This window comes from Pseudopodoces humilis, chromosome 4 (genome assembly GCF_049639895.1).
Source record: "Pseudopodoces humilis isolate 2021_Gansu_Grassland_sample_001 chromosome 4, ASM4963989v1, whole genome shotgun sequence".
NCBI classification, from domain to species: Eukaryota; Metazoa; Chordata; class Aves; order Passeriformes; family Paridae; genus Pseudopodoces; species Pseudopodoces humilis.
In genome coordinates, this window is record NC_142203.1 from 63,827,218 (window position 1) to 63,850,903 (window position 23,686).

Consider the following 23,686-nt stretch of genomic DNA (forward strand, 5'->3'; position numbering starts at 1 on the left):
TTGGTTATGAATTGACTCCTAACGTTAAAAGGAAAAAAAAAAAAATGTTGTGTGGAGGTGGAAGTAGTTAGTAATGGAAAAAATTAATGGAATTACAAAGACAGAAAGATTAGATCAGACCTGATAAGACTCAAAAGCTCTTAGATTTATCCCTTATCTAGCAGATTCCTAACAGTTTTAGAGTCTGTGGTCAAAATTTGTGTTTAAAACTAACAAGGAGGGTATCACGGATGTTAATACAGATGTATTTGGCTAGTTTGTGTTTGTAGCAAATAAAGCAGTATAGCATGCTTCAAGTGCTGTATGACCTGGTACAACTTATAAGACTGTATTTGGTACAGCATCTTAGAATGACACTGAATTACTATAATTTAAAAAATAAGTATTTGCCCTTATTTTGCAAGTATGAATGATTAGTTGAGGAGTACAAGAAGAGTTGGTTATAAAGATACTTAAGTAAAGATGAATTTATTAAAATGTGTTGCAGAATTTGGTCCTTTCACTGAAACAGACATTTCTGCTCTTGAATATAAACAAAACAAATATTTGTATTTATGCCCATAAAATATGAAACAGGGGTTTTTATTTATTGTATGTGAGTTTCATATGTTTGTTGTAGCTAATAATATCTGTAATAATATGTGGTGGTCAATAGTATGATATGGTAATCACCTTTCAGACATTGTTCAAGTTCAAAAAAGGAGATATATGTTCTGTCTCTTTTACTTCGTGGCTTTGCAATTACCAGGGAAGGAGAGTAAAACTGGAATTTATTCAGAATAATGCTAAGGAAGTGGAAAATAATTTCAAATATTTCCCTCATGTTTGTGGGATTAAGGACTATGAAATTATTTCCAGAATCTAGAGTCATATGGAATAATGTCATGGGATTATTCATAATGTCATTATTCATGACATTATAAAGGCCAGTATTAAATTCAGACATCCCTCTTAAAATTAGGCTATGTGTTTAGTCTGAAATTTCTCCACGTGAGAGCATTTGATACTCACATTGTCAATGCCAAATGTAAAATCAGAGAATAAGGGTGATCTGTAATGGAATTCTACCTTTGAGTCAATAGATGAGAAATATATTTATTTTGGAGAGGCACGTGAATGCCAATGATTAGTGAAATTGCAGGTGTGTCATATTTCTGTTTGCCTGATCTTACATGGCTGTTCTTTGTTCTACCTGCTTTCTGTTTTGTTTATAGTTCAGGTGGTGCCCTGACAAAATGTGAAACAGCTGCTTTCTTACAGCCTGCTGCTGGAACAATGTGGTACTGGATTTGAAATTGGTTCTGAACATTGAAGGTAATTTAGCAGTTTGATATCTGGTTGTTAGAGTGGCATGCAGTGAACTTTGGTATTGGAACTGCTGTCCTCTAAAGTGACCTCCCTAGAACAGGGGAGCATTAAAGATTAACATATAGGAATTTTTTGCTGTTTGGTGGAGATCTGAAGTAATTTCTTTTCAAAATAAATTACTTCTATAAGTAATGAAATGGTTTATTTTCAACAGGCAAGAAAACCTGCGTTTTTCTATTACATGATTAATGAACAAAGAATGGTGTGTACACTGTATGCCTTAATGCAGACAAATGCTGCACCTGCCACATCTCATTTATTTCCTTCTGTCAGTGTTGGTCTAGGAGAATTTGCTTACATCAGTCTTCAATCTAGTCTCCAAATGTTACAGATCACTGTGTTTGTAATTTATGGTATGATTTCACAGTGGACTAACAGCAAACACAGAAGTAATGTTCTTTGGTCAAACAGACTCATCAGTTACTGCATGTTCCCATCTTTAACTGTATTAATTATAGAGTCATGTGATGGTTTGGTTCACAACATCAGCTTTCTTGTTTGACTGAATGCTGCCCATTTCTTGTACAGACCTGGTATACAGCTGAATCATCAAGCTGATGTGAATGTCTGTAAAATGAGACTGTAGCTTCCTTCTGAAATTGTTATGTGTAGTATCCCCAGAGAGAAACTTTATTTGGCTTTTACTGAAGTTTTTTTGCCTCTGTAAGAAGTTTTATACAGTTAATTCCCTTGGATCATAGCAAAATTAAATCCACTAATTGGGGTGTTGTATTAATCTACATAGCACTTAGCACTAAAGCTTTTCTTGTTCTTCTGGGGTTTGTCTTGAGGGAAAAAAACCCAAACCACCCAATCAGCTATCCTGAAAGGATCATGCAATGGATAAGAATAAATGTGTGCCTGAGGTATACATGATACAGATGTCATGTCTTAGTCTGGGAAGCATTACTCTTAGAAGAAAATTAGTTTAATCAGCTACTTCGGTCTCTTGACACTTCTTCCTGCTCTCTATGACGCTGACTTTTAAGTGGTGCATATGTGATTGCATCTTTCAGATGAATGTGGCTGGAAGGCTCATCTGTGTTAAAAGCCTCACAACCTCTTTTCCAGTATTACAGCTGGATGTTCAGCTATGCAAATCGATGCAGTGCCCTTGCTTGAGCAAGAAGTCCGTGTTTGTTGTACATTAGGTGTGGAGGAGGATATGAAGTGTCTGTGGTGTTCTGGTTGGCTTGCTGGAAATCTGCTACCTGTGAGTGTGACTGCCAAGAGTACCTGCTTGAGCCTATGTTCAACTAAATAACACATCTTTCAACACCATAAGAAAATAAATATAAATATACTGATTTTGATGACCTAATCTTGTCATGGATAATTAATCTGTTACAATGTGCAACTGTTGAAATGGCAAACTATGATAATGATAATCAAGGTTTTACCCTGTGAAGTAAACAAAAAAATTGAGATTGTTGACAAATTTTCTGATTCCTGTTGTGCATAACTTGCAAGCTAAGCGAAATTGTGAATAGTGATTTCTTATACATGTAATATATATGCTCAATATAATTGTGCTACAAGCAAAAAATATCACGCTTATCACTTGGATAAAAGATCTAGTCATGTGAATTATACATTTTTAAATTATGTGAGAGTCTTGAGACCTTTTTGTCATTCCTATAGCAATTAGTTTAAATCCAGTCTGGTTACCATTACTGGTTACCATTGCTACTTAATGTTCTCTATGCCAAACTTGCTACAGAAGTAGTGGTCCATTGGTGCCTGCTACTCTGAAGTGAGGACAGGCATTGGTGCTGAGAAGACAAATGTCAGATCTCAAAGCCATTTGCCACAGGGTGTCACCAACACGCTCAGTACAGTCCAGCTTTTAACCTGGACATTTCATGGAAGTGATGTCAATGTGAAATGATTTTATTTACTGGAACTGCAAAACTCCAAAACCAGAGCATGGAAGTCTTCATCAAACTGGCCTGTGAAACAAACTATCAGGATTTCTGATGAAATGGTGGGATAGGCTGAAACTGAGAGCCAGAAACCCAAAGAGCTTTGCAACAAGCAATTGTGTGCTTGTAAATGCAGGGAATTTGCTGCTTAGGCTTAGCAGGCTTCAGAGCTCATTCTGTGTGTGTATTTGTAGAACCAGTTTTAAAATCAGATTTGCTTTACCAAAACCAGGTGACAGCTGAAGGAAAACATAGTGCTCTAAGGCTAATGGATTCTAAGAGGCCATTCAAAAACATGGAGAAGTGAATTGTAGGAGTAATTAGGAGTGTAGGAATGATAGGTGATTTTAAATCACCTTCCAAAATAACTAACAGCAAAAGTTTCATATTTTCCATGTATCTTGTGGGCCAGTTGTTATATTCCTTACTAATTCTGTTAATTTGCTTGTGACTGAGAAATGAGATGTCACTGTAAAGGACTCTCTGCTTTTAGACATGCAATTTTTGGACTGTTGAGAATACTAACCAAGCCATTGATAAGCTGCCACTGTAAGTGGGAAGCTGTTCTGAACTCCAGACAACTGCTCATTCTGCAGCTGGATGGACTAGAAGAATTAGGCAAAACAATTAGCATCCAAAGCTGTTGGAAGATGGATTGGTACTTGTTTTGGTTTTTTTTGGTGCATGCATAGAATTGTCTCCCTTGTCAATAGGTGATAAAGTAATTGCAAGGGCTTAGATTATGTGCATGAGTTTGCGTGCTAGATTCTTGTAGACAAGAAAAGGTTCTTTAATTAAGCTCCACACTCATGAAATAGATGGCAAAGTTCAAGTTTCAAAGAGGAAACCACAGTTGCAGGTAAAACCTGCTGACTAGGCAGGTGTTGCCTTTCTTCATTTACAGCTCTGGCAGCTTGGCCCTGTAGCACTAGTAGGTGTGGAATAGGGTGTGTGCATATGGTCTGTTTACTGTGTACAACCTCTGGAAAAGAATACCTGCATAATCTTATTAAGGCTCTGTGTTTGTTTTGTATGTTTTGTATCAAATGGAAGTAGTAAAATTGGTTAGCTAGCAGTTTTACGAAGTCTACCTCAGTTCTGTTTTTATGGTACATTCTGTTGCTCTTCAGGTTTATTTGAATGAACCCTGTGTGGCTTATTAATGTAACATTGCATTGCAAAATCCAGAAAAGCCTGTTACTGTAGTGCTACCAAACATGAACTGACTTGCTGTGTGACAGCTTCTCAGGATTCCTGTTTACAGTTTTTTGTTTCTGTAGCCACTTTTGCTATGTTTACCCTTACAGCACCATTGGTATGGAGTTTAAAAAACTCCATTCTTTCAATTTGACCAGAAGGTGTGCGGGGGAAGACTTTCCAGTTTTGTTGCATTCTTGCAGCAGAAAATTCCTGGCAAACATGAGGAGGCAGAGGGTAGTAGCATTTTCTGAATAGGCATTTATCCCATCCTCCTTAAATATCAATACACAAACATACAGAACTTGTGTAGTTGATGTCTGCAAAAACTGCTGAACAGACATTTTGGGGTTTCTTCACTCCTGCTGTAAAGGAATGATAAGTCACTTATCCTTTCTCCAGAACTGTTAGACATACTGACTGTCACTGTCAAAGGTTATTGCACTTAACTTAGACAGTATTAACACCAGTTACTAAAAGAGCAATATATAATCATGAATAGAAGTGCCAAGGATCATGCTGAGTAATAGACTCTGTGGTTCTATTTAAAGAAAAATGGCACCTTAAGTGCTGTATGATTAAACCTTGTAAATACTGTGCTTTTGAATTGAGATGCAGCATTTGCAGTGGGGAGAAAGTTTGAAGTTCTGTCATTTTTTAAGACTACCAAATTGCAGTAACTACTTAACTGTTGATTGGTAACATTAATTCTCAAATTTTGCAGAGCATAAAATATTCAGTGGCTTCTAAGAAGTTCTGCATAGTTGCTTATCTTAGCTTGTAATAATATTACATTATTGACATATATCTGACAAGATATAAAAGCTTCTGTATAATTTATATGAAAGTAGGGCATTCTACCTAAAACAGAGTCTGGTATAAGGAAAATTAGACAAGTATGAAATCAACAACAACAACAACAACCTTAAGATTGTTTTTCATTGTATGGAACGCCTCCTCCAGTTAGTGGGGGGTTTTGTTTGTTTGGTTTGGATTAATTTATTTTAGTTTTATTTTAATTTTCTAACTTTTAAATATTTTTATTAATTAGATGAGCTCTAGTATTCTGCAATATTCACTGTAAAAAAATATTTGAGAACTTACTATTATCCCCTCAAGAAATCCTTTAGGGGTAAAGAACTGCTCTTGCCAAAGGGTTGTTGGTTCTTCCTTATTATTTAGCTTCACTGTTCTTTCATAGTTTGGTATCCCTCTTTACCTTAAGCTTAGGACTATAAAAGGAAGGTTAGCAAAGAGATTCCTCAACAGGTTCAGGTGTTGTTTCCTTCCAAAACCTTGTCTCTGTGCTTCTCTCATTTGCTTTACATTTCCATAACCATCTAGAAAATGGCTTTTAGGGTTTGGGAGGTTTTGTTATTGTTTGTTTGTTTTTCAATTTGATTTTGTCTTTTGTATTTATATTTAATTATGTTTGAACTTTCATTTGTTTAATCCCTGTTGACGTTTAACATATATAGTTTTAATCAGACTTGTAAATATTGATTTTTCTTCTTAATGACATTCCTTTCACTGGAATCTTGTTAATAAGTTGAGTATTTAAGTTCCCATGGCTTCCTAGTGTGATCATTAATCATGCAGGTAGCAGGCCTTTTGTCTTCCCCTAGTTATATATCCTGTAATTGCTATGAGTTGATCTTAAAATTGTTGAATGTGTTGCACAGAGCTCGTATTTTCATATTCTTATCATATTTGTAATTATTTAATGCATTTAGTTCAGTATCACAAGTTTTGTATCCTCTCTTTGTTTTCCCTTTAGCACTCCATTCTCATAGGAATATGAGGATGCCATGAAATAAGGTTTCCATTATCTTTGACTTGCCATCCCACGTCAAGGGAATCAAGTTCGTTGCATTTCTCAAAGATGAACATTACAAATGCTCTTGAATGAATCATAAAAATAATACTTTAGTATTTTGAGTAATAATCAAAAGCATTGAAACACCAAACTCTTGTTTTTTATAAGAACTGGGGCTTATTAGCATGTTGAAGATAAGTTTAGGTGTTGTCTGTGTCTTTACCTGCTGCATACCTAAATGAGCTTTCCCTTCTCATATGAAACCCATATGTGGTTTTCATGCCTCACTAACTGAATTTTCCCCTCAAGTTCCACTGGGTCTGAAAGAAAGGTAAATTGCTAAATTTTAATTAGCCAAACCTGGGTCAAGCATAAATGAATTTATGAAAAAAATGATTGAGAAACGAAGTCCTTTACCTCAGAATTCCAGTTCTTCCCCCTGTGCAGGTAAATCAAACCTCTGAACTACCTTCTAACTCTTTGATGGCTTCTTCAGACAACATTATTTCACTGTATTGGTGTGCTGACTTTGACATCTTATGCTTGGTAGTAGTATAAGTAAGCTGGTGTTATACAGTGTATATAATGATTAACCTGTGGTAGCTCCAGAATGTCTACCTGCTGACTTGTTCCAGGCACCAAGGGCTCAAAACTCTCCTCATTTGTAAATGCTGTTGAATTTGGAAAATGTTTTGACTCACATTTACTGCTGTCATGTGATTTACTTCACTAAACAAAATAATGAAAAATTCTTGATAATTTTAGAGACTTGTTTCACACTGGTTGTTTAGTTGTACTTCTCATTGTGTGAAAAGCTTGCAGACATCTTAAAAAAATTGATGATCTACTGTCCTTTCTAAACTACTCCAGAACAAATTATTTTATTATTATTATTTCTTCCAGTCATGTTTGGAGCTTTTCTAAGCCAAAAAAAAAAGATTGCAGTCCAAAGTGTGAACTTTGCAGTTTTTTAATAATTGCATTAATGTAATCTGTAGTACCTGATAAGGAAAATTTAGTTAATAAACTAATTTATGTAAGCAGAGTAACCAGTTTTGCATAATAGATTTTCCAAGGAGGAATTAATACTCATCACTATATGTACTGCATGCAGTTAGCCCCCTTCCTTCATTTTGCAAGGGAGAACACTGCTGGAATCCAAAATAGTGCAAACTCCATGCAAAATAAATGCTAGCTGGGTATATAAAAAGTACTCAACACTGAACACTTTGATGGTTCTAGAGTGCACACTGCTGGTTTAAAGGAAGATAGCTTACTGAACTGAAGAGAATAAATTTTCTTTAGGTAAGTTTTTCTATGCTTAGGGAAATTTTGTTATGAAAGGAAACATGACTTAAGGAATTTACTTGTTTATATGAGATCTAGGTAGAACCAAGGTTCAGAAATCCAGTGAAATTTTATACAGGTGCTTAGTCCCAGAAGAATACAAGCTGTGCTGTTGTTTTGGTTTTAGTTCATTATGCCCCTGTAATTTGTAGCTTTTTTCACTTGGAACCATCCCGGACTTAACTGACTAGCTAAATATGGTGAATAACTAGAAAACTACTAAAAACCTTCTAAATAGTGAAGGTGTCCTCACCACATTTCACTGGTATCTGCAAGGTTTGCCTGTTATGTGAACTGTAAGTACAGGAACCAGTGTTTTCAAAATGCTTATGTAAGAGAGTGGCATGCCACAGGCCACGGACCACCACCAGCAAGGTGGGAGCAGTGTTCTGAATAAAATGGGTGGTTTCTGCAGAAACACTTTGTCGACCAGCAACACACTCTGAAGACATTGTTTTCCTTGTAACTTATTCTTCCGCATGCTGATTAGCACAATGGCAAATTACAGTGAGGCTGGCAGCTGCGTTGGAAACTGCCTGGATACAAGACAAGGGTCAGCATGACCTGCCAGAAAGTGTGACCTCCCGTCATGTGTGTGAGAAGAATTTGTATTTTCCTGCCTTTAAACAGCTTCTCACATTTTTTTTTGTGAATCTTTCTGTTGCTTTGGGCATCTTTAGGCGTGCACTGATCATTTGGGGTATTTTTAGGAAGTGTAAATAATAGCACAGGCATACTTTGAATTTTCCTTCTAGCAGCAGCAAAAGGGCCAGCAGTTCACATCACGTGGCTGCTGCTTCAAGTATACATCTATTCTAGTAACATTTTCCCACCCAAACATAGCATCCCGGCGCCCTGTGGAGACCATGTGCTTTTTGGAGTCTGGGTCACCCTGACACTGAGGCACTGGAAATTTAACCACATAGCCTCTGCCCTTTGCTTAATTCTTGTGCTGCTAGTCCTTGGTCACAGTGACAACACAGAAATTTAAGCCACCGTAACTTTACGGGGCAAACAGCTGAGGTGGCACATCCGAGTTGTCCATCTGTGGAAATCATGGTAAGGGAAACAGGAAAAAGGAAGGAAAACGAGGAAAAACTCTTGTTCTCTGAAGTGATTGTAAGATTTTGACACTGATGTGCCGCTGGTTGACACAGTTTGCTCACCTATGTTTTGCGCGGGTTCTGATGTTTTTTATGAACAAACGGCTGACGATGGAGCGGAGGTATCAGTGGAAACTACAGGGGAGGGGGGCTGCTCCCTCCCATGGGACAGCGCTCGGACCGAGCTGCCTGTGCTCGGCAGCCGCGGGGCGGCTGGACAGCTCTCCCGGGTCCCGGACGGAGCCGGCTGCTGAGGGGAGAGCGGAGGCGCTCAACTCTCCGGCCCCCCTCAAGTCAGCAGCCCCGCCTCGGGCGCACCGACGTCAGCGCACGTCAGGGCCGAGCCCCTCGCCTTTCCTCCGCCCGCGGGTTCCGCTGTCCCGCCGCTTCTGTTCCCCGTGTCCCGCATTGTGCTCCCGCAGCCACCGCCTCAGCCCGGCCCGGCCCCGGACCCCGCTCCTCGACAGCCACGCAGCGCGAAGATGGCGGCTTTCAAATTCCTCCTGCCGCCCCTCGGCCGCCGCATCCTCCTCCCCGCAGCGCGCAGGGCTGAGGTAGGGGCGAGGGGCGGCGGGAAAGGCGGGTCCGAGCCCCTCCGCCTCGTCCTGCCCGCCGGGTGACCTTGGCGGGGACCCGGCTCGCCGGGATCGGCGTGTGTGGCGGGGGGTAGCCGAGCCCCGGGGTGGCGGCCGCCCTGCGGCCCCGGAGGAGTCGCTTCCCGCCCCGAGGGAAAGCGATGGCTTTGTTCTTGAGGGGCTTTGTCCCGCGGCAGCCCCTCGGGGAGGAGGAGGGAGGGCTGAGCGCGGCCCCGCAGCAGGCCCGGGCCCGGCGGCTGGTGGGGATGCGGTGACCTTGAGAGGCTGGCACAGAGGGTTGGCTTTGAGGTTTTTTGGTCTTGTTTTTATATTTAATTTATTATTATTATTACTGTTCTTATTATTTTAGATCGCCATAACTTCAAAAGGCAGCACACTTGCAGTGTGCTACTGTATATTCCCATGTTGCTCTCATCGCCTCCTCTCCCGGAGGTGGGCAGCAGGTGTGCGCGGTTCGCTGGCAGCCCCGCCATCTACTGCTATCCATAAACGGATGCTGTGCAGCCATGCAGCTCCCTTCCCATGGGAAGCTTCTGCCAAATCTCACATATTTAATGGTTTCCAGCCCACATGTAACTACAGCAAAATTATTTTTTTATGTCTTCAGCCAGAAGTGTCATTGTGGCTTTTCTTTATTTTACTTGAAAAAGCTCGCCTTCTTATGCCTGTGTTTACTACTACTGATATCTTTACGGTCAAATCTTAGCACTCTCAGATTTTGTTTTACTAAGTAATACTTTTGCTTTTCCAGATAACTAAATTCTGTTGATTATTCTAGGAAGGAGCTCATCTGTGCCCAGGTTACTTTCTTAAACCTGCCAGAATTGCTGCCAGTTCCTGAGGTCTTAGCCTACTGCCTTACTGCCTGGTGTGCAGGGAAGCATGGGTGATCCCTGGTGCTTCAAGCCCCTTAAAGCCCATTGCTCTCAAACAATGGGGTGGGTAGGAAAGAGAGTAGGAGAGGAACGTATTTAGGATAGAAGAGCAAGTACACTTGTTAGAGACATCCTACCTGCAAATGTACACTTGTTTAACACATACAGCTCTGTTCACCACTGTTGCACACAGTTGCACAGATTAAAGAAAAGGTACCACGTGGCCTCTGAAATATTTTCCTATGTGTGGGTACAGGGACACAGCAGAGGCCTGGCCTCCCGCCAGCCCTGGCCCTTCGGCCTTCTTGCAGTCCTGTAGTACTGTGATTCCCAAGGCTGCCAGTGCTTAATACTCCTCTGGACCTGCTCTGACAGGTCCATGTCAGACCTTCCTGTTCAGAGAATGCCAGCTCTGGATGCAGTGCTCCAGGTGGGTCTCAACAGAGCAGAGCAGAGGGGCAGAATCTCCTCCCTCCCCTGCTGCCCACGGGGCTCTGATGCAGCCCAGGACACGTTTGGCTCTCTGGGATGTGAGTGCCATGGCCAGGGCATGTCCAGCTTCTCACCCACCAGCAGCACCAATTGGTCAACAAGTTCCTCTCCCAGTCTGTACTCAGGCCTGATTTCCCCAATGCAGGCGCAGCACCAGCCTTTGGCCTTGTTGAACCCTATAAGATTCCTATGGGCCAGCTTGAGCTAGTCCAGGTCCCTCTGGATAGCATTGCATCCCTCAGAGTTATCAGTTGTACTGGTTAGCTTGGTGTCACCAACAAACTGGCTGAGCATATATAGTTGATTTCTCTTTGTCATTGAGAAATGACAACCCCTGAGAAGCACCATGCATCACCAATATCCATCAGGACTCTGAGCCATTGGCCACTTCCCTCTGGATGTGGCCATCCAACCTATTCCTCCACCATCCACCAAATCCATGCAATCAAATCCATCTCTCTCCAAACTGGAGAAAAGCATGTTGTGGGGGACTGTGTCAAAGGCTTTACAGAAGTGTGCAGGTGAATCTGTAGCCCTTCCCTTGTCCACAGATGTGGTCACTCTGTCACAGAAGGTCACTGGTATGATCAGGCAGGGATTGCCCTCACTGGCTGTCCTTGTACTAGCTGTCCTGAATCATCTCCCGATCCCCCCTGTGCCTTAGCACAACTTCTAGGAGGACCTGTGCCATGGCCTTCCCAGGCACAGAGGGGAGGTTGGCAGCTTGGTAGTTCCTGGGGTCCTCTTTTTTTACCCTTTTTATAAAGATGGGCACAATGTTTCCCTCAGGGAAGTCTCAAGGGACTGCACCTGAGTCCCTGACTTTTCAAGTACCATGGATCAGTGGAGAAACATTCATGGTATAATTTGGCATGCAGAAGGCTGTTGCAGTTTTTCTCACATGACATTGTTTCTTATGACCCATGTACTGATTTTTTATTGACCCTATCAAAGCAGAGGAACATCAGTGTCTCCACTGGGAAGGAGGTAAGCTTCCATACAGAAAGGTTTTCTTAATATTCAGTATAAACTCCTGCAGCTTAAATTATAAAAAGAGAACAGCTTGTGTAATATTGAAACAGAGCCAAAATTTGTTGCCCTGGCTATAACTGTAGGTAACTCTCAAGGTAATTCTTCAGGGAAGAATTGGACTATTGTCTTCAAAATGTGTAATTACCTTGTTTATTATTGTTTCTCCCTTTTTCACAATATAAATTTTTTCACTCTTTCTATCAAGCTAGGATTTGAAAGACCATTAGGTAGTACTTTAGCTTCCAGATTTTCTGAATTTATTGAGACTGTTTCAACGTAGTGACTTAGGTGTCAATTTTTTCTTCTGGTGCCTGAAGGAATATTTGATTATTTGTTGTAATGTGTGGTATTTGTAGGAAATACTTAAAGAGAAAAAGATGACCTAGGTACATAACAGTGCATACATAAGTTATGATGACTACTGTGTAGTGGCATTGCACTGTGAGGTCCAGGTTTGGGGGTGGGATTTGTATTGATTTCCCTCTTGCCCTCCGTATTTCTTGCATTTCTTGGAGTCTCCTTGATTCTGGGCTGTTCTTCAACAACATGAGGATCTCTAAGACTGCATTTGAAAGCTCCAAGATTGCACAAGGAAACTGGGGGAGGGTTCAGTCTGTGGAAGGGTGTCCCTGCTTACCATACTGCCAGCACAGTGCTGTCCTTCCTGTTGTTCTGTGGCTTCCACTGAAATTTTGTGGTGGTGGTGTTATCTTTCAGCAGTTTCTGTTTATGTCTAGTGTTGGGATGCCTTTGAAGCTCATGTAACAATATACAGGTTTAAGAAGTCTGTGGATGGCTCCAACTTGTGCTGAGGGATTGCATTTGTAGATATGTTTTCAGAAAGGCACCATTTGTCAGTAATTCAGGATGTAATTCTCTTGTTTCGGAGACCTGCACTGTACTTCCCTCCCTCCTCCCCCCTTCTCTCTATTCCCCCTCCCTCCCTCCCCGCTTAGTATTTAAAGTAGCAATATCTTTTTGTATCTGTTTTTCCCCTATCTAGCCAGAGGCATGGTCTTCATTACAAAACTACTGTATAATGCCTTTTGTTCATTCACTTGTTTCCTTTACTGTTGTTGCAGATTTGTGGATGCTATTTTTCTACCAGCTGTCATCGCAACACCAAATTTTACACTGATCCTGTTGAAGCTGTAAAAGATATACCCAATGGGGCAACTATACTTGTTGGTGGTAAATATTTAAATTCTTTGTGGATGCAATCATGTTATGTTAATGAGATACTTTTTACTCATTTATCTTGTTTCTTTTACTGTTAACTAATTTTAGAATCCATGAATTGAATGATTTTTTAAACAAGTGGTTTCCTACTCTGCTCATGAGAGGCGTACTCCTTCAGTCTGGAGAAAATCAAGGTTGTGTCATAGGGAAAGAGAAAGACTCAGAAAAATATTTTTCCTCACTAGCAAAAACTGGACTCTATTTGAATCCAGAAAATGAGCTTGGGAATTTTCAAGATAGCATTCTTATTTCTCATAGTGAACAAATACAATTTAGCTTGATTATTTCTCTATATCCTTTGACTGCCTTGTCTCTGGGCCTCTTTGACCTTGAACAAAGCCTGTTTCTGGGTTAGGAAATGAAGATAATACTTATCTGTGTTACACTTAATGCTTATGTGTGGTATTTCCAGAAGAGTCAAGAAGTTGCATCATACTAACTTTCACTGTGACTTGAGCTTTTTGATATTGTAGATTGTAGCTTTCCACAATTTCATCCTGTTCAATTTGCATTTAAAAAAAGTGATTTATCTGTTTCTTAGGTTGTTCTAATATTTCAAAAGAAATGAACGTAACATTGTAAAACACTTCAGTGGAGATATGTAATGAGGCAAAACTCCTTCTGCAGGAATTTTTTTTTTTTTTTGGTTGTTGTTATTGTTGCTATTTCATAAAGAAAAGATTTGAGACCAAGATAGGCTGGCCTTGATGATCTCAGGGGGTCTTTTAGAACCTAATTGATTCTGTCATTCTGTGAAAAAGTAATGCTTGTAGTGTGACGTGCTATTTCATTTTAGATGTATTTGTGTAGAAGTACATACTTTTAGGAGTCTTGCATAATAGGTGGGAATGTGAGGCTCTTGTGCCTTGGTAGAGATCTAGATTATTGTGATTCCAGGCAGATATTATCCCGAGTGTGTTCAGACTCCCAGTTGAACAATGTAATTACAGGCTAAGCTATGAGATGTGCAGCAAAGATAGGAAGGTTAAGTGGGTAGGAAGAGAAGGAGGAAAAATGAGTACAGGGTTGAGGACACACATAAGGAGAGCTGTGGTCATGGAGTCCTTTCCTAAAGGCCCGCTCTGATGGGTAAAGAGTTTTCATCCAAACTGGGAAGTGTCTCGTGAATGGGAGTACTAGAGGGCAACTCTATCTGGAAATGTTGATTTATTTAGTTGACTAAGGAGCTTGTTCTACTCAGAAAAGATTTTTTATTCCCATAGTTCTGAACATTCTATGTTCTTTCAAAGACTTGTTACATAAGCAATTTTCTTTTATTTTGTGTAGGTTTTGGATTGTGTGGGATTCCTGAAAACCTTATTGGGGGTTTACTGAAGACTGGAGTAAAGGGAATAACAGCAGTCAGTAACAATGCAGGGTAGGTATTCATATGTCTGTGTTTAATAAGTGCAGACTGAAGATTCCAATTATGTGAAAATGCTGATATATAAGAAAAAGATCTTTCTTTTCACCATCATAATTTTCATATAAACCAGACAGCTTGGTTTGAAACTGTTATTTTTGGAAGTAGCCCAGGAAGTTCAGTACTACATGTATGCTTGACTTCATCAGAGACCAGTTGTCATGCTGTAGAGGGTTGCAATTATATTACTATAAATATTTATATTTAAATTTTTGTGTATTTAACTGGTTGATTGTAACTGGAAAGTCTAACTTAGAGGCTTTAAATGTAGTATCAGTGATTTTGTGTGTATGTGTGTGTTTTTGTGAAGTTCCAAATAGGGATATATTTTTTAAACTCAGTTTGGTGCTTTCTGACCCTCTTTCTGTATTTCTGTAACTTTGTAAAAACTCCAAGCAACACAAGAACAGCAGAGAATATCTATGAAGAAAGGATGAAGAATCTGTTTAATGGGTCTTCAGATTTTTGATTTATATTTTTAAATGTTTGCCCCTTAAGAAATTAATGTGGGGCTGAAGTTGAGACTACTTCTTTCATGTATAATTTCTCATCTTCTCATTCAGGCTAAATTGTACACAAACTGTTTATTGTAGTAAACTCCATAATATGTAATGGTCTCCATATAGAGAGATAACTACAACCGCTTGTGTTGAAGTGCATTGATAAAAATATTAATGAAATCAAATAAAAATAGTAATATGCAAAACACTAATTGCACATTAATTGGATAATGAATTCTTTGTATTGGTATTTGATACATACACAGTCAAACTTAAGCTCTTTAGAATATTGTGGGAAACAATTTCTGCTGGATGATGAAAAGAAGACAGAAATAATTTTGTGTGGAAAGATCAAGCACTAGAGTAGACATCATTGATTTTCCTCATAGTCTTATTTCTGAATAACACATATATTCACAGATAGAGATATTGCATAGTTGTTGCTGAGGGGGAGGTGATAGTCTGAATATGAGAAAAAGTTGAAAGAGGAGCACTGTGGAATAGGATGAAAAAGGAGACATTTTGTATTGTATTCTGAATATAGTTGCTGACGTTATAGGTTAGAATTATTTTTTGTTGACATAATGTTGACTTTCCTGAAAGTTCTTTGGGTTTTGAGGTGGAAGTGATTTCTGTAAAACTCTTGGTTGCTGGCAGGAAAGCAAAATTTAATCCGTGTTTTCTTGAAACTAGTTTTGTATGAACATTCATAAAAGTCTGGAGATTTCTTCACAGAACAATGTAACAATTTGAAAATGCTCAAGGGCATCTAGAGGTTTTTCTAAAAGTCTAGTTTGTAAAAATACAAGTTTTACTCTCCTGTTGAATAGTATAATTTATTTTGAAATTTAATGAATAATGAAATAACTGCTTCACCTGTCTTTTTATTTACTGTATTACTAGTGTGTGGAACTTAGCCTGCTATGGTTTGATAGTGTTTAGGAACAAGGTTGAAACAAGGTGGAAACAAGACTGAAGGTTTATTTTTTATCAGAAATAAAGTCAGAATTCCCATGACAGCAATTGATACCATTTCTAATTTTCTAATTAGCCTGTCAAAATGCATACTTTTTTAATGCCACGCATCTTCTTAGCATCTTCTTAATACCATGTCCAAAAGTATAGTGGTATTATCAAATATTGCAAGACTACTAAATGCCTTTATAGCTGAAGTATCACAGCAATCATACACCCTACAGCAGTCAGTATTCAGTATGATACAGTATTCAAAGGGTGAATTGTTCCTGTAATGTTGAGGTGTCAGGCACCTTCTGGGATGAGTAATTTGCCACTTTCAAATTGCCATATGGTTTAGTGTGCTTTTCTTTGGTGACCTTGTGCTGCAGTTGATGCCTGGCTGTGTTTCAGTTTCTTGACTGCAGGTGCTTTCTTTTCTCCAGCTCTTACAGCAAATAGGAGGTAATTGGTCAGGTTTTCTTCTTCTGCAGGGGTTAGCAGGCAGCTTGTAATTGGAGCAGTGAAGGAGCCAAGCGCACAGACAGCCTATTCTGGAGAGCAGTGCAGCTACATGGATTAAATCACATGCCTTTCAATATATGAGAACCACGGAGTGTTACAGAGCTGTCTGTTTATAACTAAAATAGCAGCAACGGAGACAGCAATTCGCTTACATCTAAGGGAAGGCAGTAATTAGGAAGTCCTGAAACATTCTTGCCAAATTTTCTAGCTGGAAACAAGGCTCGGCAGAGCCTAGAAATGCTTGGCAGTGTCTGGAAATAACTTTAAAGGACTAGGTTGTTCACAAGTTCACATCCTACTTACTGTTCTGTGCTGCAGTGTAATTGGGAGGAGAGTCCTGCTGCAGAAACTTGTTCAAAACATGTAATTTCTGTCAGGTGAAGTCTTGGTTTTGTCCCGTTCAAGGCTTTTCAGTGACAAGTTGTACAGTAGTATATGGGGTGCTCTTTGTCTTTGAGACACTGCTCAGCTTACTGTCTGCTGCTGCACATTTTGCTCATGTTCATGCTGTGTGCTAGCTAGTGAAACAGCACCTTTAACAGCAGTTACTCTTTTGCCAAGCCAAACAAGGCAAAGTGTTTGAAAGTGAAGCAGTTCAAATATCCAGTACCTCTGGTATTTACACAACTTGCTGCAGGGGAAACTGAAGCTTGTGAACCAGGGCAATAGTGCAATATAACTGCAATAGATGGGTATACTTCTAAAATATGACCTCTCATACCTTCTCTTATAACTTGTTTTGCTTATATTGTTCATTGTGTAAATACTTTATTTACACTGTGTTTTTGTAAGCCCTTTAAATTGAGAGTATTCTCAGTAGGCTACCAAAAACCATTTTATAACAGATTATCTTCATTCTTGTTTTAATGTGGTTCGTTCCACATTTGCCACATTTATATATAAAAATAATAAATAAATGAAAATGAATGAGTAGATAAATAAATAAATAGATAAAATCTTGTTTTAAGCATTGATTCAGTAAATTCCCAACACAGCTGTGATTAGTGTACTGTACCTTTTTGGCTGTTTTCTCATCTCCATGTGATTTCGTGTAGTATACTAATTTCAAGTTATTTGGAACCTGGAACTTGGATGGTTTGGCTCAGCCTTTGCTAAGACTTTTCTAATGCAGGCTACCTGTTGTTTCAGGACCTGTGTTGCAACAAAAACTATCAAAATAGCCAAATATTTTAAATGAAAGTAAAAAATGTGCATTGAATTATTTTTAATTAATTGTGCTTAATAAAATGGATAAATAATTTTGGCTATAATTACATACTGAAATCAAATTTTTCATTGTATCTACCACCTAAATAGGCTGAGTTTTGCAGAATGAAAATGAAGCCCATTATTTGTGATAGCTGTGTATGTGGTCTGATTGTTTTATTGAATTTGGGTTTTGTCTGCTTATGAGACTTAAAAATGCATCCTTTTTGAATGCAGTAGTGTTGAACAAAAGGTTTTCACTTACACTAAAAATAGAGAAGTTACAGTTAAGATCTTAATTGCTAATCACCTGGGTGATCATCTGACAGGAGATTGACAGCATCTGTCAGATTATCACTGATTCAGACTGTGTTCTTATAAGGCGTTACCAGCTTTTTGAACCTTTAGTATCTGTATTCTTTTTTAAGGTCTTTTAATGTTACAATGTTATACATTAGGAAGGAAAAGATGGCTTTGAGATAAGCTTTTGCACTTTTGAGCATGATGCCTGAATGCCATTACTTAGCTCTTTTAAGCATAATACTCTTGTTTTCCTAATGGGTTGGGCTATTTGTGGTTCCCAAATCCCTAAAATGCAGTACTCTATGGGATCAGATGCAGTAGTAAACTTATTGCACCCCATATTCTAAGGCACAATAGATGTCTATATTCTTTGCAATTAAATAATTTGGATTTAAGACAGGTTTGATAAATATTCTGTAAGTTAAAGTTTAAGGTTATCTGATTTTTCAGTCATTGCTCTGAATAGTATGTTTCTGTGAAAACCAGAATATATCTGCCATCTTTGCCATGGATTCTCTGGTTTTTCTTGCATGTAACTCACGTGGCTTAATTCTACAATTATTGTTACTAAAATATCTGTCTGTCTATCTGTTGTTCTGTCTGTCTTTATATTACTCACACTTATTAAAAACCTATTCAAATGTAAATGTGTATATGAAAAAATACCATCATGTGGAAATTGCATTTTAAATTCACAGAAGGTTATGAAGTTCTTCCATATAGTATTATGGAAGTATATGATACTTCTATATATATTCTACTATATATAGTATCATGGAAGTATATTATAATATTGTTTAAGTGGAACAAATTTGATAACTGTTGGATTCAGAAAGTTAAAATATAACTGAAAATGTCTGAGGAAACTTGCAAAGAGGCTTGTATGTACACAGAGATGGGATCAAGTGGACTCTCAGAGTATTTTACATTGTGTGTGTCATTTTTGTATATTCATAAGAAATTCTTCAAATATCCCAAATTAAATACTTTCAGAAATGAGAAACAAGGTCACCAGTGACTATTACTTCTCTTGGTATAGAGAGAAGAGTGGAGTTATGTAAAATCTTGTGCATGGCAAGTTGCCAAAATCAGGAGACTATATATTTCAGTGAATTTGAGTATTTCAGTTTGATTTTTTTTTTTTTTTTAAATTCTGCATTCTTTAGAAAGGATTTAATCAGATGCTTTGTTACAGCTGTTAAATTGCTGGCACTGTGTGAACTGCAAATCCCTGAAAATCTGCCTAGGTCATCTCGCTAATTTTAGTGTGGAGGTTATTTAGGATTTTGGCAGGGCAAATGTGTACTAACTTTGTACTGCCTGGAACTATGGAGAAATCAGCTGTGGAGATAAATTTCTTGTTGTGATGACAAATGAGAAAAAAATAGATATAGAACTCAGGATGGCTGAAGAATTGGTTATAGAATAGCAACAATGAAAGTTCTCCCTCCCTCCCTCCCTCCCTCCCTCCCTCCCTCCCTCCCTCCCTCCCTCCCTCCCTCCCTCCCTCCCTCCCTCCCTCCCTCCCTCCCTCCCTCCCTCCCTCCCTCCCTCCCTCCCTCCCTCCCTCCCTCCCTCCCTCCCTCCCTCCCTCCCTCCCTCCCTCCTTCAGAGAGCTTCATCCTCTCTTTTTTGCTTTCCAAAATTTCTAGGAAAAGAAGGTACCTGAAGACAGTGACAAGACATTTCGCTAAAGAGAAAAAACAAGGCAAATAAGCATTAAACCTCTGAATATCTTACCTTTCTGTGAGCTGAATGTGTTTTTCTCTCTCTTTTAGTTAACTCCTATTCCTCATCTTTTTATTCTTAGTACCCTTCTGGAAGTGAGGGACAGAGAAGGAGAAAGACAGTATCATCTGAGCTGGCTCTTTAGTAACCTTACAGTGTAACACATGGGGAAGATATTGTGGGACATAGTCTCATTGTTATGAGCCAGCTGTAAGACTGGGGAAGATGAGTTATAAAGAACTGTTATATGATTGATTGTCTTGATTAATTTTGCCCTGGGTGTGCTTGCACTCTTCTTCAGTGTCTTCCAGCAAACACCATCTAGTAGGCATTTACTCATTTTCTGCACAAAGGCTGTTAGGGATCTCTCTGGTGCTGCCAGGATTATAGTTTATTTTTGTGGACCTTAGAATGTGTGTCCCTAAGAACTCAGGTGGTACCTCTATCTACATAACTTTCATGCTGGTAAAGTTTCCTGCCATAGTCACCCCTGTGAACCTGAAAGCTTAAGTCTCTGCTACTAAGAAATGCCACACAAGTAATGATTCCTCTTAGTTGGGAAGCATATCTTGACTTCCTTAAGAATTGTGGATCTATCAGAAGGCATAATTGCATGTAACTTGGAGCAAACCCTTTTGAAGATTGAAAAGCTGATGTTGGAAATGAAATCAGCCTCTCACCTTCTACATGGAGAATGTCAGAGGAAATTGTTTCCTTTCCCCACTTAGAAGTGGGGAAAGTGGCCTATTGCCAAGAAAATTTCTAGAACAGGTCCATCTGTTATCAAGTTTCATGCTTCATTTTAACTCTTGGAGCTGATGAATGCCTAAAGAGACTCCCTGGTCTATCTCTAGAAGCTGACTGGTGTCTTTACATAAACTGTTTTCCAGGAATAGAACCGACCATTTTTGTGCATTTTTCTGCTGCAACAGCTAGTTGCAGAAACTTTAGTTTCACCTGAGGTGGAGCCTTGCCCCAGGATTCTTATTGCATGATTTTCCTTCTCAATCTGTAGTCTTCAGGGGTGATGTTTTTTTTATCCTGCTATCTTTCCAGTCCCCAAATTATGACAGGAGAAAGATGAGGTGGTGTATTATGTTAGCTTCTTCGCCAACATGTTTTAGTTCTCCAAAACTCAAGGTATTCATGTTAATATTTCATAACTAATGATCTTTGGTCATGTGTAATCTCCCAGGAATATCAGCTTCTGGAGAATCTTTAAGAAATCTAGAAGGAGGCCCTCATTCTAATTGATGCTGCTTTCTATCCAGTAAAGGCAGCCAGTCTGTTTTGACCACACCCACATTTTTAAGAAACAAGTATTTCTTTACAAAAGGGGAGAGAGAGAGACAGAGAGGGAGAGAGAGAGGGGGGAGGGTTGTAATTGTCTTGTGATGTCTCCTTTTACTCAACCCCCTCCATCAATAAGGCATTGTGTGTTTTGTGCCAGAGTGTGTGACATTCCAAGTAGCCTTTTTTTTTGCAAAAGAACGCAAATTTCTATTTTCTGCTTCATCTGGCTGTGTTGGGCTTATTGATGTGTGAGGCTTTTATGCTGGAAACTTAGGTAATCTCTTCTTACCTGTGATGCTATAGAATGTGTTATGTTTGAGCCACCAAAGAAGAAGGGCTGGAAGCAGCAGATTATTGTTTAACACAATCTACAGTGGAATACCGATGTGTTGCCTTTGACTGCTTCCAGTATACTGGAAATGTGTGGGTTTGATCTGTCTGGGAGACATATTTGGCTAATTTTTTTTAGTTAGAAAAGGCAGACATAGTTTTTGGCAGGAAGTTTTTGTAGGTCTGAGAGGGACAAAACAGGAATGAATGTGTTTTTAGACAATCAGAGCTCCTTAATTTTTCTTGTCTGCAGCAATAGTTTGGGGAACTTGGGTCACTGACATCCTTGATGAATGCCAAGTTAGATCTCCTTTCCTTTATGTGTTTAATGTATTCTGTTGATTCACTTTTCATCTTAATACAGAATGGGGAAACTTCTAGAAATCCAAACATTTTTGAGGGTAAAAGAATGCATTCAGTGTCTAGCACTAACATGTACTTTCCCTTTTTTGACAGCACACATGACAATTATGTCAGCTTGTACCACACCTTCTTCCTTCCTATCGAGGGCAGCACATTTTTATTGCATTTACCTTTGTTTAAATTTTTAAAGGACTGAATCCAGCTTTCAAAATAGGCATTTTGCATGTATTATTTTCATGCACTCAGTAAATGTTCTTATTTTGTTTTTATGATTGCTCTTTGATAAGCAGAGCGTTGCCTGCAAGGCAGATATTTTATGGGTAACATTTTGACAGTAAACATAATTAAAGCTGAAAAGTCCAAAAAGCTCTTGTGCTTAACACAATCAAGAAAGCAACAAAATACAGAAAGGGTGAACTAATAACTTAAAATTGCCATAGAACTCTTATATTGAAAGAAATTTCCATAAACCAAAGGGCTTTTGAAATTTGTAATCTGGGGTAAGATGCCACATGAAAATCAAAGGACAGGGAAAATTGGAGTGAGGATAGTGTTTTCTGTGTGAAATGTGTGTTTCTTGGTACACTGACATGTAACATAGGAAACATAAAATAGGCTGAAGTGCTCTAAAAGGGTTTTCGGAGGGAGATGAAAACTGATGCATATGAAAGCAAAAGGATTATTTTAACTGGAAAGCTGAATACAGACTGCATCCTCAAAAGAGATGGATGGCAGTGTATTTTCTTTAAATAACTGTACATCTAAAAAAACCCTTTATGAGTAATGGCAACAAGATTTTGTGATGCTGCTATGAAGATTAAATGCATGTGGGAGTTGAAGTAATTTTGTGTTACCAGGCAGGCAGAGCCTCCTGGTGCATGACTTTGGAAATATGAAATTCCTGTTCTCATTGTGGTAGGGAAATAATGTACATGACCTGTGTGCTTAGTAATAGACCCTCACAGAAATTTTGTTTTTGAACTAATTTGCTACATTTGAGGAGAGGAGAAAGAAAGAGTGACTTAAGAAGTGAAGAACAACTTGGCATGAGTATGACAGAATAACCTTTGTGCAACTTTCTGCTTAATTTCTTCGTAACTACTGAATTTTATTTGATAGAAAGTACCTCACAATAGTAGATCAGGGAGTCCTGTGTTTCCATATGGAATCCTGCAGGATGATATGCAAAATCCTGCTAAGGACAATATACTTCAGTAGCTGCTTCTGAGACTGTAGGAGTAAGGATTGTGGATCTTAGTGAAATGAAGCAGAAATTTCTTTAACCATTACAAATCTGCTCCTGACCCTTTCCTACATAAATGCACACAGTATTTCATTGTCTTCATGCAGAAGTGTTTGTTTCTATTTCGTAACTTCCAAGTTTTGTAAAGATAAACTCAGTGTTAACCACCTGAATGATATGCAGAAATAGTGAACTCTGGCTTGCAGGCAGTTCAGGAAGCTTCCCCTTGTTCTTGCACCGGAAAGCACTGCACAGTTTTGTTTAAATTCTGTACTCTTGCCACACAGTGCTGTAGGTACACCAACCAATTTAATTGCCATCACATGTTGGCTGGTCTTTTACATTTGTTTACTACCTTTTATATGAGAGGTCAGAGTTTGATGGTTTTCATGTGAGAGGAATTGTCCTGCTTTGAATTAATCTATATAGGAAATTATGGCTTTTTTATTTTTATTCTTTTTTGTAATCTCGTTTGCCCACAAGACTCCTCTTTCTTTTCTATTCTCAGCTCTTCTAGTTTCAAACTGGAGGGTTTTTTTCTTGTGAGGAGTTAGAAACATGGGTTGTTTCTAGGCAACGCACATTTTAGTCCCAAGGCTTTGGCACCAGAGCACTTTGGAAGTTGTATCACGGTTAGACTTCTAACTTTTTTTTTAATTGGTCAGAGTTGGAGTGAGCTTTTATAATTAATCAAATTATTTTGTATCTAGAGAACATAGAATAAATTCAGAGAACCAGATCAGAGAAACTTGTTTCACTTCCTCTCATCCGGTTTCCAAAATGCTTGAGTATGCACTGAAGTGGGCCATCCCCTTAAAATAGTCCTGACCT

The 23,686-nt window shown here is 38.9% G+C and overlaps 1 protein-coding gene across 1 annotated transcript in view; it reads left to right on the forward strand.

The window, feature by feature from the left end:
• Positions 1-9,066: 9,066 nt before the first annotated feature.
• The window catches only part of OXCT1 (3-oxoacid CoA-transferase 1), an 85,119-nt gene continuing 70,499 nt past the window's right edge, over positions 9,067-23,686 (forward strand). Inside the window, exons 1-3 of the mRNA XM_005527956.3 lie at positions 9,067-9,307; positions 12,831-12,939; positions 14,275-14,365. Coding sequence (XP_005528013.1) covers positions 9,236-9,307; positions 12,831-12,939; positions 14,275-14,365 — 272 coding nt within the window. The 5' untranslated portion in view covers positions 9,067-9,235. The remainder of the gene's footprint in view (positions 9,308-12,830; positions 12,940-14,274; positions 14,366-23,686) is intronic.